We start from the raw sequence: 14,116 nt of genomic DNA, 5'->3' as shown, positions 1-14,116 counted from the left end.
GATGAGAACAAGCAAGACAAATAGGTTTTGTATTCTCTATTTTTACAAGTGGACTTCATTTGTTTAATCCTTTTACCAACGCATTTTGTTTTGTTTGCGAGAGTAATAAGTTCAATTTGTACTTATCTGATTTTAAGCCATGGAATTGCTTTAAATGTAACATATAGAATGTTACATATATTTCTATTTGTTTGGTACATATTGTTAGAAAAGAAGAGACCAAGAACCAATGAGGGAGGTTGAAGTATATAGTATGACTTTTTCCGGATTATTTTTCAACTTGCACATGCTTATCATGTTAATTAACTTTATGCATGTTAAAGCACTTTCAGTTTGTTATCTAAGAGGGATAAATACAAAATAAGAAAAATTATGTGCAAGATTGATATCATACAAATGATATCATAATATATAAGCAATTCAATGGTGTGATGCTTATTTAATTGTTGTTTATCTTTAACGATAGGTTAATTAGAGCCCGGGCACACGCAAATCAGATTTTAACAAAATTTGTGAAAATTCAATCAAATAACGGGCCACACGCGATGAGTGTGCAAATCAGATTTTGTCAAAATTTGTGAAAATTCGATCAAATATCAAACAGTAAGCTATTGGGAAAATTTTGAAAAATCCAACTTGCACATGCATCTCGTGTGCTTCAGCCTCTAGTTCCTTTTTACTCTCTCTCTCTCTCTCTCTCTCTCTCTATAGAATTCAAACAGGCATGGTGGCAGAGGGTTGTTTGCTGGTGGCGATGTGTGCAGGTTGCAGGAGCAAGGGTTCATGGATCTGGCGGTCATTGGCGGTTCAGGTGTTGGAGTCGTTGCTGGCAGATGGGGGCTGTGTCGGGCGGCATCACGGTGGCAGCGGCGGTGGCGATTGGGGCACATGGTGGCTTTTGGGTCAGCAACAAGGAGGCGGCAGTGATGGATCGGCAACAAGGGGGCAGCGATGTAACGGAGCAAGGCGGCAGCAGTGCAATGGAGGCAACGAGGGTGGTTTCTCAGGCGGCAGGTCTCACGTCATGGCAGCATGGTGGCAGTATTTCAGCGGCGCACGGCAGCGACAACAGGTCGACTGGCATGGGGGGGGGCTTCTTTGCCGCTTTGGGGCAGCAACAGGGGCTGGTTCTCCGGGTTCTGATAGCGGTGATGGAGCGTCTTCATTGTTTGGCGGCTGTTTTGGGTGCATTTGGCAGATTGGGTGGGTTTTTTCTGGCTGGTTTACGGCTCAGGCAATGGGGAGAGGTAATGCTCAGAAGATATCGGTAGACAAATTTTGACTTATGGAGAGAGGTAATGCTCAAGACTTGGCTCTCAATTCTCTTTAAAGAAATTTGGATAAGGTTGTCCTAGCAGTATGCATCTATGCATAATGATCTCTTATTGTGTTTTTTGTATGCATATTTATTGTATCTAATGGATTATATAAGCAAGTATTGTGAAAGAAAAATCCACGTAAATTTGTTTCTAGATGCTCTATTTTATGTCTAAATGATATATGATTTGTTGGCATATGCTCTTTCTAGCCTTCTGTGGTTTGAAAGATACCCTCGTCTGCCATGCTAGACTATGTACTAGTCCCACATTCTTTTACTAGCTTAAAAATGATGTCGAAAGGTTGTTCCTTGGAGCAAGACAATGCATTCTAGTTTCCACACTATTTGGCAGGACTTTCTTAATTATGTGGTTTTGTTCTTTGTAATGTCTCATAAAACAACCTGGAGCTATTGTACCTTAGGAAAGCCTCCTCATGTTGGACCACAGTTTGGCACTTGTGGTGAACCATGTGCCTGTTTCCTCATATTGGAATGAACCATGTTTCAGGAAAAGTAACATAGATTTGGAGGATCTGCTGATCAAAAGCAAACAGAAAATTCGGTGGATCTATTTTTCTCGGTTCCTCCGTCTCCATAATCGGACATTGGATTAGTTTTATTTCCATCTTGCTGACCGAGGATTGGCCAAATGCGTGTTTTTTCTTGTTAATCGTGCAGGTGTTTATCACTTCTGTACGGATATAGTAGTTTAGGAAAAAGGAATCTATACAAGAGTAGACTTAATTCTCTTTGACCTTTAGAAAAGTTTTCTTACTTCATATCGTTTATGCTTTAGGAAACCTCTGGAGCATTTCTTGGGGGCTGTGGACGAAGTTTCAGCTAAGGGTATTGCTTCCATTGCTCAAAAGCTTATTTCTTCCCCCCTTACGATGGCATCTCACGGAGACGGTAGTTACCTGTTTCACAAGTTTTGTGACTAGTATCCTCAGTATTTTTTGGTGGAACTTTTCCCTAACTCAACGTTTTGAATCTAAATTTCAGCTACTCTTAATTGAATAACGTGTCGAATTCCTTTATTCAAAATCCACATTTTGAACACTAGGAAATCTGGTAATTTTTGTTTCAGTAGGTGAGATCTTCAACCTTTAGGTTAAGTAACAAATAATCCAAGATCAATAATTTGGCTTTTCATTTTTGTTCTGGGCTTGACATAGATGGTTTTTGATAAGCAGGCAGTCAAAGAATGCAAGCAGCACCGATTAACTTCTACTCCTCACTCTCCCTCCTCTGGGGATGCAGTTTTGATTACAAAAGCCGATTTAGAAGGCTACCGTAGCTCTGGTGATGAAGATCACAAAAAGGAGTTGGCAATTGTCCCGAGAATGGCTAGGTCTAAACCAATGATTGCAAGGCTTCCCTGTCTCTTCGCTTCTTTGAGAGTCTCCGGTGGTTGTGGACCTGTTCCTAGGCAGCTGACTGAGAGGCACGTGCTTGCTAAGGCCTAAGGGCATCCATAGTAGTTAAGGCGGTTGCTTGTACAGAGTGTTGGTGGAAATAGCATAAAAGGAAAGTAACCTATTTCCATGTTTCCGGTAATCTTGTGTTTAACGGAGAGAAAGATACTGAATAATTGCAAAGAGGGGAATTTGATTTGTTGCCCTGTTGAATCGTTATGTAATGATTGCACGGTACAACCTGCAAATCTATCTGTAGATGACTCTTTGGAATATTTTGCGATTTTAAAATCAAGTTCCTCGTGAAGTGTTGTCAGGCCATATCCAGGCCCAAGCTGTCATCAAGGATGCATGTTGTGCATCTGATTCATGTCTGTACAACTCCAACCAAGAGACTGGTTGCGATTTTCAGCTACTGTCACGTGCCTTGTTTTCCTGCAACAAAATACTTATACAACTCCAACCGAGAGACCGTGCGGTTGCAATTTCCAGTTATTATTCTCCTATTTCTGTTTGCTGTTAAAAAAAGAAAACGCATGCCAAGCTTATATAGTTATATATAGGTAGGAACGCGAATCTATGCTAATTTCACACTCTGAAGAGAGCCCTATCTTCCCACTAGAGAATATTGAATTGCACTGAGCAACCTGTACTTGTTTTCTATACCGTCAACTGTCATATACATTTGCCGATGGACATCTTGCATTGAACCCATAGCTCCTAAATCAGCCCAGGGAAGCTCTTAAACCGCCAAACCGGTCCTTTTAGTTGGGATTCTTCCTGCTCTTTTTATTTTTTGATAGGCGTGATGAGTTTCTTTCGCTGTTTCATTATTACTAGGTACCCAAAAAACTTACCGAGAAAGTACCCCGCGGGTCCAGATCATCTTTTGAGCGAATCTAGACCCTTGATTTCTCTTTTCGGGATACTTTCTGGGTAATTTGTTTGGATACCTTGCATTGCTCTTGGTGTTTGAGGCGTATAACCTTTACTTTGTACTCTTCCTTTGTCCTATTGATAAAAAATCCTTTTTTTTTTTTTATTATTCTGAGAAAATTATTCTAGTGTGCTGATCAAAAAACTAGAGACCTTCGGTTTTCAATTGCGCAGAGCGGAAGCCTGTTTTGCTCTTTAGGAACCAAAACCCATTACTGATAAGAGTGCAAAGATAAAACTTACAAGATAAGCACATAACGTCCGGAGTCTGGTTCCTCGATCGCCAACTTTTTGGGTCTTAAGGCAAATGATTGTCGAGGGCTGGAGTGTCAACCTTATTGGGATGCCCGTTTTTCTTCGTTGTGATGCCGTTTTCTTTGTCCTGTTCATGATGATGGCATGCAATGTCACCAACGGCGCCATCAAAGACCTGTGCGCAAGTAGATAAACAAACAAACAAACAAAGAATTAGATCCAACAGTAAACACCATAATTTTGTTTGCACTCACACCCACTGCAATCAATTGCACGAGCTCTGTGTAGCATGGGTTTTTCTTGCCATCACCTTAGGGGATAAATTGGTACAGAACTACTTCATAAGGTAATAGGTTGACATGCAGCAGCTTTAAATAGGTCCCGTCAAGGTTTTTATTTTTTAAGTATTTTTATTTCTTTTTTGACGAGACAAGTCATTCTCTCACAATACATCACACTTAATTTAAAAAATAAATATTTATTCAAAAAATAACTACTTATTTTTCTTAGGAGAATGGGTACAAGTCTTTCTTTCTTTTTTCAGATGAAAAGGATGATTGGAAAGGAGCTCAAAATTCTAAAAAGGTGTTGGAATTGGGAAGATAGTTATTAATGCCGGGAAGATTGATATTTATCTCGAGGAGAATAATAGAAAGAGTATAAAAATATAAATCAAAATTTAAAAAAAAAAGTTCAAATTCTTTTACTGTCGTAAGCGAACTTTTTATTTTGTGCTTTTGATCGTAATATTTTGTTTTGAAGTTCTTCTCCTGAATATGAATAATACTACATGTAAAAATTGAAAACTAAACTCAAAGCTCACAAAAATTTTAAAAAAAAAGACGGATAGAAACACTTATGAGATCTAATAAGCCAAATGATTTTTTTTTTTGTCTTTATTCAAAAATAATAATCGCATTGGATAGTTTTTTTGTCATTTTTTTTTGGATTATTACTTTGTCATGAGAAGAAGAATCTAAAAAGTAAAAAATTACAATTAAAACCTTTTTTTTTTGAATAAAGACAAAAATAAATCGATATACTAATTTTGGTTTCGATTAATTTTTTCCTTTTTTTCTATAGTACGGTATCTAATTTCCGTTAGGCTGAGGTCAGTCAGGAACATGGCGAGTTCTTCCCTCTCCACCAAACAATTCCTCTCCGCCCAATTGTAAAATCCTGATTTTTTTTAAATTATAGTCACGTGGTCCGAATGGGAACCCGACTCATTGTATGAGTTATGCAACGATAGGATTTTACCTTAAAAATCCGACACTGTCACGATGACCCTTAAATTATTATTAGCTTGTGTTGAATTTTTGGAATTTTTCGGAAACCGGAATCCGAACGCATATGGACCGAAATCGAGACGAGCCCAAACCGACACGCCACACTACGTGTCACAGACTCGTTCTTTGAAATTACAGGTGTAACTTTTCCATCTGATTCACCTCCTTTCCACCGTAGTATATATATAACTATTATAAGTATTTATTAAATTAAAAGACAAAGCAAAGCAAAAAGGAGAGAGAGACCCCTGTAGCTTCACTTTCTCTGCCGAAATCCTCCGATTACCATTCCGTTCGTTTTCCGGAAAATTTCTATAGTTCCTATCGGTAATCTTTCTCATCTATTAATCTATTTTACAGTTAGGAACAAGAGATATGTATACTGTTTATAATAGAGGAAGTAGAATTGGGGCTAAATTTCTTACAATTCGCACACGTTCAGCGCACAGAGCACCACTCTTTCTTGCGCAAGAACTTTACCGCACTCGATGTGCCGAAGAACTTAATTAAAGAGTAAAACTACTACTTTCGGCAAAGAGTTTGGTTCCGGAACTCGCCGCCGTAAATTGATTTAAGTAAAATTATTTATTGATTATTTGCCGACTGTTGTAAGCCTCTATTTAAGAAATTGAAATATGAATTGATTAAACTAATTAAACCCAGTGCTTATCATAAGTGATGAAATCTTTTCCAAACTTCTACGTTAATTTTTGTACCAACAGCTCTAGGAATAGTGCTAGATTAACTAAATACCTCCTCTGTAATTGAACTAATATAATAATAATAATAGTACTTATGCCGACCCGACGGCCTAATGAAGAAATTCCAGTCAATCACTAAATTAAGTTCAACTGTAACAAATGATAATTTGTGGTACATTTTGTTAGGTACCAGTGCCTTGGGCTAGTTCGGTGCCACGTCAAGTTAGACGCATCTTTTTTGGTGAGTTGCGCATACCTTAGTTACATATATTTTTCTGAATTTTGGGATAAAATGCCATTGCTTGTTTTTGCTGAAAAGTGTGGAATTCGATCCTCTTACTTGATTTAATTGGTGATGTTGAGTAAAATACATGTGATGGCCTGTTTATTAAATCTTTGGTGTTACAGTTAATTTAGACCATGGCAATACGTTTTGGGAACTTGAATTTCACTTCTTGTTAGTTCATGCTTGTGATAATATGAATCATTCGAACGGTGTCTCGAGCGCTAGGGGACATGTAAAGAAACTAGTGGCGTGAAGTAATAAGGTAGGAGATGCAGCCAGGCATCACCGGGTAATGATATCTTACCACTCTTCAATGAGGTCGCTCCCCAACCGACTGGCAAAAATACCGTTGAATGCTATTATCGCTCAAAAGTGAAAAACTTGAAAGGGAAATGAAATGAAAAGGGTCCATCTCTTGGACTGAAGAAATGAGCTTTCGGACAAAAATGCTTGTACTAGATGGTCAACAAAATATTTGAATTGTTGCTTTGAACTGTTTTATAATGTGGGGTATTTCCATGGTCAAACTTGTAATTTTGGTATACGTTTCTCACCCGAGCTTCGGCTTATGAAAACCTTTTCCAATTTTTCAGGTTAAGGTAGATAGCAAATTGTGGACTGAATGGGGTGCTAGAATAACCATGAAGAATCATGTGTAGTCTAATGGTTTGTAATTATTATACTTGTACACTTAGAAGCTCTGGGATTATGTTATTTATTCTACACTTCCGCATACTTTGCTTATATGGTTTAAAATAACAATGATGTGAGAAATCCCTAAACTAGAATATGAGCAGGCCTTCGGCGGCTTAACACCCGCTTGGCCGGTCACGACTTCCAAGGTAGGTTTTGGGTCGTGACACCAATCCTCGTCGGACTACGGATCTTTGCAACGGCGCGGTCACCGCAAGCTCCCGTCTCCAGCCCACAAATTCTCTAGTCCTCGATCCCGCCACAAGAAGCTTGTTGAGTTTCTGATTCATTCAATTCATCACATGATATTTCCAATAGTCCCTTCGCTCACGCTCTCAATTTTTGCACTCACAAATTTTTTTCGGGTCTAAGTCCTATGGTAAGCAACCTCAAAACTAGAGCTGCAAACGAACCCAGTTGCTTGTGACTCGGCTCGGCTCTCTTAGTAATCGAGCTGAGCTCGAGTAGTTTTAGGCCGAGCTGAAGATTCAAAAGCTCAGCTCAGCTCATTTGTATTGGCTCGGCTTATTTAAAGAGGCTCGTGAAGTCAATTAGCCTGGGCTCGAGCTTGTGTTTTTTGCACGTTTACTAAACGAGCCGAGCTCGAACACTATAAAGCTCAGATCATTTGCACCCCTACTTAGGAACTGAATTTGACGATTCCTTGAGATTGAAACCCAAAAAATCTATATAAGAGAACTCGTAAGTGCTTGCCAAACCAAATCTATGCTCGATTTACGTACTCAAACTATCTATTTGCCTATTCGTGTACTTTGATGTCATTTGAGCTCATCTTACTGCACACTGCACGCTCAGAACAAGTGCAATTAGGGGAACTTGTCAGCTTCTATTGAAATTCTGGTCTCTCCTCAATGGAGATCAACATGTACTAAATTCTGGTCTCTTCTATTGAAATTCTGAAGCTGATATGCAAAGTAGAGCTCGACAGAAGGTAATGGTGTGATTGGCAGTTGTTGTCTGCTTCGTAATTCTGTACTTTAGCTTACGCAGTAACGTGTGTAGTTGCGTGTATGATCCCTTCGTTTTGAGATAATTAGTTGGGATTCGGGAACTTAATTCGACTGTCGGAGGACAAGTTGTGAAATGAATGGTGATTTTAGATTGCCTATATCTGTCTGTATATGTGAGAGACGATCCACAGCAGTTGCATAACGTTTCGAGTATAATTGCAAACTGAGTTTTGAACTCTCATATTAATCCAAACAAGTCAAATGTTCGTTGGAATCAAACAAACCCCGTGTATAAATCAACACCAAGCGCCTATTTGCACAAATGGTGCCAGCGAGAGCCACAATTGATAGGGAAAACGTTACGATCGCATAGACCAATTCTTCTACTATCAAATTCGAATACCAACATCCATTCAATAGACACGCAAGCGATTTTGTACGAGATCTGGAGGATGACGTTGATGGACCAAAGTAGGGTGAACGCATTAATCATTGCCACATTGCCGAACAAGCCACCGGTTGTGTTCCTTTTTTTCTTCTTGTTCATACATTGCCGTAGTAACTTCTCGTAAAGGTAGTTAATATGGAGCAGTAGCATTGCTCAAATGTTGTCTCCTCAAAGTCTTAGACAAAATGAAAGGTGCCTTGCCCGCTCCACATCGTCTTATTCTGCTTTAGCAATAGTATACCGTATCCGGTCCAATGTAATTAATGTGCATTACAAACAGCCCGTCTTGGGCCAAGATTGCACACATATCCACCAAGGCACCAATCGTTACGTGCCCATCAAAGAGCCAAAAAAGATTGCAATCAGTAGCAGTAGCATTGTACCGTTGTAGCATGTCCAAAATCCTTTACCGTGTGGCCTCCATATGAGGTTGAGGACATACAGAACGGCCATGAGAATCCAGCAAGCAGCTTCCCAATCAACAGCATGCTCAGTATTTTTGGTTCCCCAGTATATGGCTCCGACATGAGGGACGATGAGCAATCCAAACATCACAAAGTTATACCAGCAACATATGGCGCCTCCATTTCTCCTTGAAACCTATAAACGCACGAGCCAAAACCGTGGAACACAAACAGATTTGTAAATAGAAGATCATTGAGTAATCAAAGAGGAAGAGGTTGAAAAAATTAAGACAACGTACATTTTGCTAGCTTCGGGTGCACCGGCAGCGGTCTATATAGAGAAATAGCATGACAGACGTATAGTTGGGCGAGAAATAGGAAACTGTTAGGCAAGAGGGGGGCCCCTGAGATTTGAGAGAACATAAATAGATTCATTGTCGCAGTATTCTAGAATATCAGCATCCAATTCACAACAATTATGAGGCAAGACATGAAAGCAACTTTTTTTATATTTTGAAACTTTTGTTCTTTGGTGCATGGTTTTTTTTTATCTTTTTGTCAAAATTTTATGTTTTCCACTTTTCCTCAATTGTCGAGCGAAATTTAAAAAGTAAAAAAAGAATATGGTTTAAATTGGAAATTAGTGCAATTACACGAACAACAAAAAATCAAAATAAAAAATCGAGTATTTAATTTAACCATCTGTAATTAAAATTTCCCAACTAAAACAATTTTTTTCCTGTTTTTTCCATTCAAATAGAAACGAAGAAAGCATAATATTGAAAATTGGAAAATAGTTAGTACGGCTGAAAATGTAATCTAACAAGGTTGCTATTCAAAAAAAAAAAAAAATCTAACAAGGCTGTAAGCCGGTCTGAATACTTGAGTTATGGAAAAAAAAAAAAAAGGGCTCATATGGATTTGTGGTTTTTCCAGGTGAAAATCAATCGCGGAATATACTTAACAGTGGCAACAAGAAACTGAAGATTTTCCAATCGGGCCCATTTGATTACCAAAGCATAATTGAGGCATGTAATATTTATAGGCCTATTTTACCTTTCGAACAAGTGTCCTTACTTTTTTTAAGGATACTACCGAAAAGTGAGGAAAGTTATTCGCACAAAGACTGGTGAAAAATGATTCCCCCAACGTACGTGATCCACCGGATTAGGACTAATCGTTACGTATGTGATTGAACAATTCAGTCACATTCCTAATTTCCAGTAGTCCAAATACATCCCCTAAAAAGAGGGCGGTTTCAAGCGAACTACGTACACTCTGTAGTTTGGTATTTCTTTAGTTGGATCTTGAGAAAGGATGTGATGAGAAAAAAATCTCACGAATTTTATTTTATTTTTACATTTTTGTAAGTAACTCTACCAATTCCTTTTTTCTTTACTTACCAAATTGCTCAATCCAAAAGGACAGTTAAACCAAAGGTTTTTTTTTCCTTTACCGATTGTTTATATATATATATATATATGAAAATAAGTGTCTCGTCATCTTTATTTGATAAATCCCCAAAAAATATTTTTTTTAATCTTGAAAGGGAGAAGTATGGTTACAGATTATTAAAAGGGGGAAAATTGAACTTGAGGAGTGATTTGTTCTAAAATTAGGACTACATCTCTGAGTCTTTCACTTTCCAGCCTTTTATTATTCACTTATTGAAATGCACTGCAATTAATTTGACCAAATGTTGCTACTTAACTTAGATAAAAAAAAATTGGTCTAAGGTGCCCTATAGCATGTTTGTAACATATCTCACTATCAAAAGTGAGGAGATTTTTTACAGATAGTATAGCTCCATTTGTTTTCACTTCTAAGTTAGATTAGTAGGTTATATTTACTTTGATTACCCACTCAATTAAAAAACTTCAAATAAGTTGGAAACGTGTTTGGTGCAACTTTTTATAAGCACAAGTAAAACTTAAAATTGTTTGGTAAATAAATGGTAGAATAGATTATTACCATGTAGATGTCTAGATCAATCTCGATAACATGGTAGCCCTCTTTTTTTTTTTTTTGAACGGCAATGGTAGCCCTCTTGAATTTAGTTTATAATAAAATTTATTTTTACATCTTAATGAACAAATAAAGTTACAAATTGAAACTTAAAATAATTAATTGTTCTGATGAAATAAGCCCAGAAAACTAAATATATAATTATTCACATTTAATACCAAATACCATTTATGATTTCTTTTAAGCAAATAAACTTATAATAGATATTAAACTAAGAGTGCTAAAAAACGGGCATGCTGAGAACATTTATTAATGCTAAAAATATCCTTAGCGGATATTAATTATCAAAACACGTCATTGGTCATCATTTTCCCTTTTATCTTTCGAACAAGCGTCCATACTTTCATGGATCTCTATCCACCGAATTAGGACTAATCGTTACGTGATTAAACGATTCAGTTGCATTCCTTATTTTGGGTACTAAAAATAGTTATTTCTCCTTCCACTATATATGTATTCCAACCCCATCATTTTCCCAATAGTTCTCTCTCTCTCTCTCTCTCTCTCTCTCTCTCTCTCTCTCTCTCTCTCTCTCTCTCTCTCTCTCTCTCTCTCTCTCTCTCTCTCTATTGTGCATCACAAATGTATGTATAATTGCCATTTGCTATGATCCGGTGTGTGAACCCAATCTTCCCTTTTGTGTTTTTGGTCACATGTGATTACAATGTGCTTGGAATACTGACTTCACGCCGGATCATAGTAGATGGCAATTATACAGGATTCATATTGTCGATTGTCTGCATTTTTACATTAGCTGAGTTCTTTTCATCTCTATTATCTGAGAAATGGAGTGTTCTAAAAAAAAATTAAACTTTTGATCATTCTAGCAGCGACATCAGTATTTTCGGCATCTATATACCAACAAATGTCAACTCCTAATTCCTCATTGGAACTTATTGCCAGTTATTATCTACCTGTTCTTGAGGATAGCTCGCCCACCCATCAATACGTTCTTTCTTTATCCCTCACAACAGGGACCGCTGTTACCATTAACAGAATTAAGAGTGATGGTGTGGACTATGCTATCAAATCATGTGCATCACTCTTAATTCTGTTAATGGTAACAGCGGTCCCTGTTGTGAGGGATAAAGAAAGAAGGTATTGATGGGTGGGCGAGGTATACCTCAAGAACTGGTAGATAATAACTGGGCAATAAGTTCCAACGAGGAACCAGGAGTTGACATTTGTTGGTATATAGATGCCAGAAATACCAATGTCGCAGCTAAAACGATCAAAAGTTTGATTTTTTTTTAAACACTCCACTTCTCAGATAATAGAGATGAAAAGAACTCAACCACCGTAAAAACGCAGATAATGGACAGTATGAATCCTGTATAATTGCCATCTACTATGATCCGGTGTGAACTCAGGATTCCAAACACATTGCAGTCACATGTGGCCAAAAAAACACAAAAGGGTGAATTGGGTTCACAGCAGATCATAGCAAATGGTAATTATACATTTGTGATGCACAATCCTTGGAGAGAGAGAACTTCTGTTTCAATCGTGAAGATGAAGTGATTGTTTCAAGAACAGAACTATTGAAAAAATGACGAGGTTGGAATACATATATAGTGGAAGGAGAAATAACTAAAAAACGTACATTGGCGGTTTTTGGCAGGTTGGGGGAGCAAGGGTTCATGGATCTGGAGGTCATTGGCGGTTCAGGTGTTGGAGTCGTTGGTGGCAGATGGGGGCTGTGTTGGGCGGCGGCATCATGGTGGCAGCGGCGGTGGCGATTGGGGCACATGGTGGCTTTTGGGTCAGCAACACGGAGGCGGCAGTCATGGATCGGCAACAAGGGGGCAGCGATGTAACGGAGCAAGGCGGTAGCAGTGCAATGGAGGCAACGAGGGTGGTTTCTCAGGCGGCAGCTCTCACATCATGGCAGCATGGTGGCAGTATTTCAGCGGCACACTGTAGCGACAACGGGTCGACTGGCATGGGAGGGGCTTCTTTGCCGCTTTGGGGCAGCAACAGGTCGGGGCTGGTTCTCCAGGTTCCGATAGCGGTGATGGAGCGTCTTCATTGTTTGGCGGCTGTTTTGGGTGCATTTGGCACATTGGGTGGGTTTTTTCTGTCTGGTTTGCCGCTCAGGCATTGGGGAGAGGTAATGCTCAAAAGATAACGGTAGACAAATTTTGACTTATGGAGAGAGGCAATGCTCAAGACTTGGCTCCCAATTCTCTTTAAATAAGCAAGTATTGAGAAAGCAAAATCGGAGTAAATTTGTTTCTAGATGCTATTGTATGTCTAAATGATATCAAGTGTATGATTTGTTGGCATATGCTCTTTCTAGCCTTCTGTGGTTTGAAAGATACCCTCGTCTGCCATGCTAGACTATGTACTAGTCCCACATTCTTTTACCTTAAAAACGATGTCGAAAGGTTGTTCCTTGGAGCAAGACAATGCATTCTAGTTTTCTCACTATTTGGCAGGACTTTCTTAATTATGTGGTTTTGTTCTTTGCAATGTCTCATAAAACAACCTGGAGCTATTGTACCTAAGGAAAGCCTCCTCAAGTTGCACCACAGTTTGGCACTTGTGGTGCATCATGTGCCTGTTCCTGTTCCTCATATTGGAATGAACTGTGTTTTAGGTAACATAGATTTGGAGGATCTGCTGATCAAAAGCAAACAGAAAATTCGGTGGATCTATTTTTCTCGGTTCCTCCGTCTCCATAATAGGACATTGGATTAGTTTTATTTCCTTCTTGCTGATCGAGGATTGGCCAAATGCGTGTTTTTCTCTTGTTAATCGTGCAGTGTGTTTACCCTTTTTTTTTGAACTGGCAGTGTGTTTACCACTTCTGTACGGATATGATAGTTTAGGAAAAAGGAATCTATACAAGAGTAGACTTAATTCTCTTTCACCTTTAGAAAAGTTTTCTTACTTCATATCGTATATGTTTTAAGAAACCTCTGGAGCATTTCTTGAGGGCCGTGGACGAAGTTTTAGCTAAGGATATTGCTTCCATTGCTCAAAAGCTTATTTCTTCCCCTCTTACAATGGCATCTCACGGAGACTGTAGTTACCTGTTTCACAAGTTTTGTGACTAGTATCCTCAGTATGTTTAATTTTGGTGGAACTTTTCCCTAACTTCTTTTAATCCTCGTCTTGCAGTGATTAATGTCCCAAGTTATGACACAGTTAGCAACAAGTTCTGTCTATAATGGAATTGGCCCATTAACAGAATTGATTCATGCTGGGGAGTCACAACATCTTTTGTCGTTGATTCTTAGGAACTGCATGTCTTTGAGCTGTCTTGCGTCTGATACCGGGAAAATGAAAAGAAACTAAACTCTGTTTTTGGCGGCAGAGTCTTTTTTATGGTTCTGACAAATGGGTTTTTCTGTTTGACAGTGTAATTGTTCA

At 38.6% G+C, this 14,116-nt stretch overlaps 1 protein-coding gene across 1 annotated transcript; it reads left to right on the top strand.

Annotated features, from left to right (window-relative positions):
- Positions 1-724: 724 nt before the first annotated feature.
- LOC131327450 (glycine-rich cell wall structural protein-like) lies at positions 725-14,004 on the top strand. The gene is made up of 3 exons (XM_058360618.1): positions 725-1,203; positions 2,115-2,227; positions 13,865-14,004. Exons 1-3 carry the CDS (start codon positions 725-727, stop codon positions 13,912-13,914), a joined length of 642 nt encoding a protein of 213 aa, XP_058216601.1. The 3' UTR covers positions 13,915-14,004.
- The last annotated feature ends 112 nt before the right edge of the window (positions 14,005-14,116 follow it).

Source organism: Rhododendron vialii, chromosome 5a, assembly GCF_030253575.1.
Source record: "Rhododendron vialii isolate Sample 1 chromosome 5a, ASM3025357v1".
NCBI lineage: Eukaryota > Viridiplantae > Streptophyta > Magnoliopsida > Ericales > Ericaceae > Rhododendron > Rhododendron vialii.
The sequence above is the reverse complement of the archived record's forward strand: the minus strand, read 5'-3'. Positions and strand labels throughout refer to the sequence as shown.

Coding starts and splice junctions, on each gene's coding strand:
- LOC131327450 (XM_058360618.1), top strand. CDS start 725: ATGGTGGCAGAGGGTTGTTTGCTGGTGGCGATGTGTGCAGGTTGCAGG. Junction 1,204..2,114: donor GGGTGCATTTGGCAGATTGG/GTGGGTTTTTTC, acceptor TTTATGCTTTAG/GAAACCTCTGGAGCATTTCT. Junction 2,228..13,864: donor GATGGCATCTCACGGAGACG/GTAGTTACCTGT, acceptor CTCGTCTTGCAG/TGATTAATGTCCCAAGTTAT.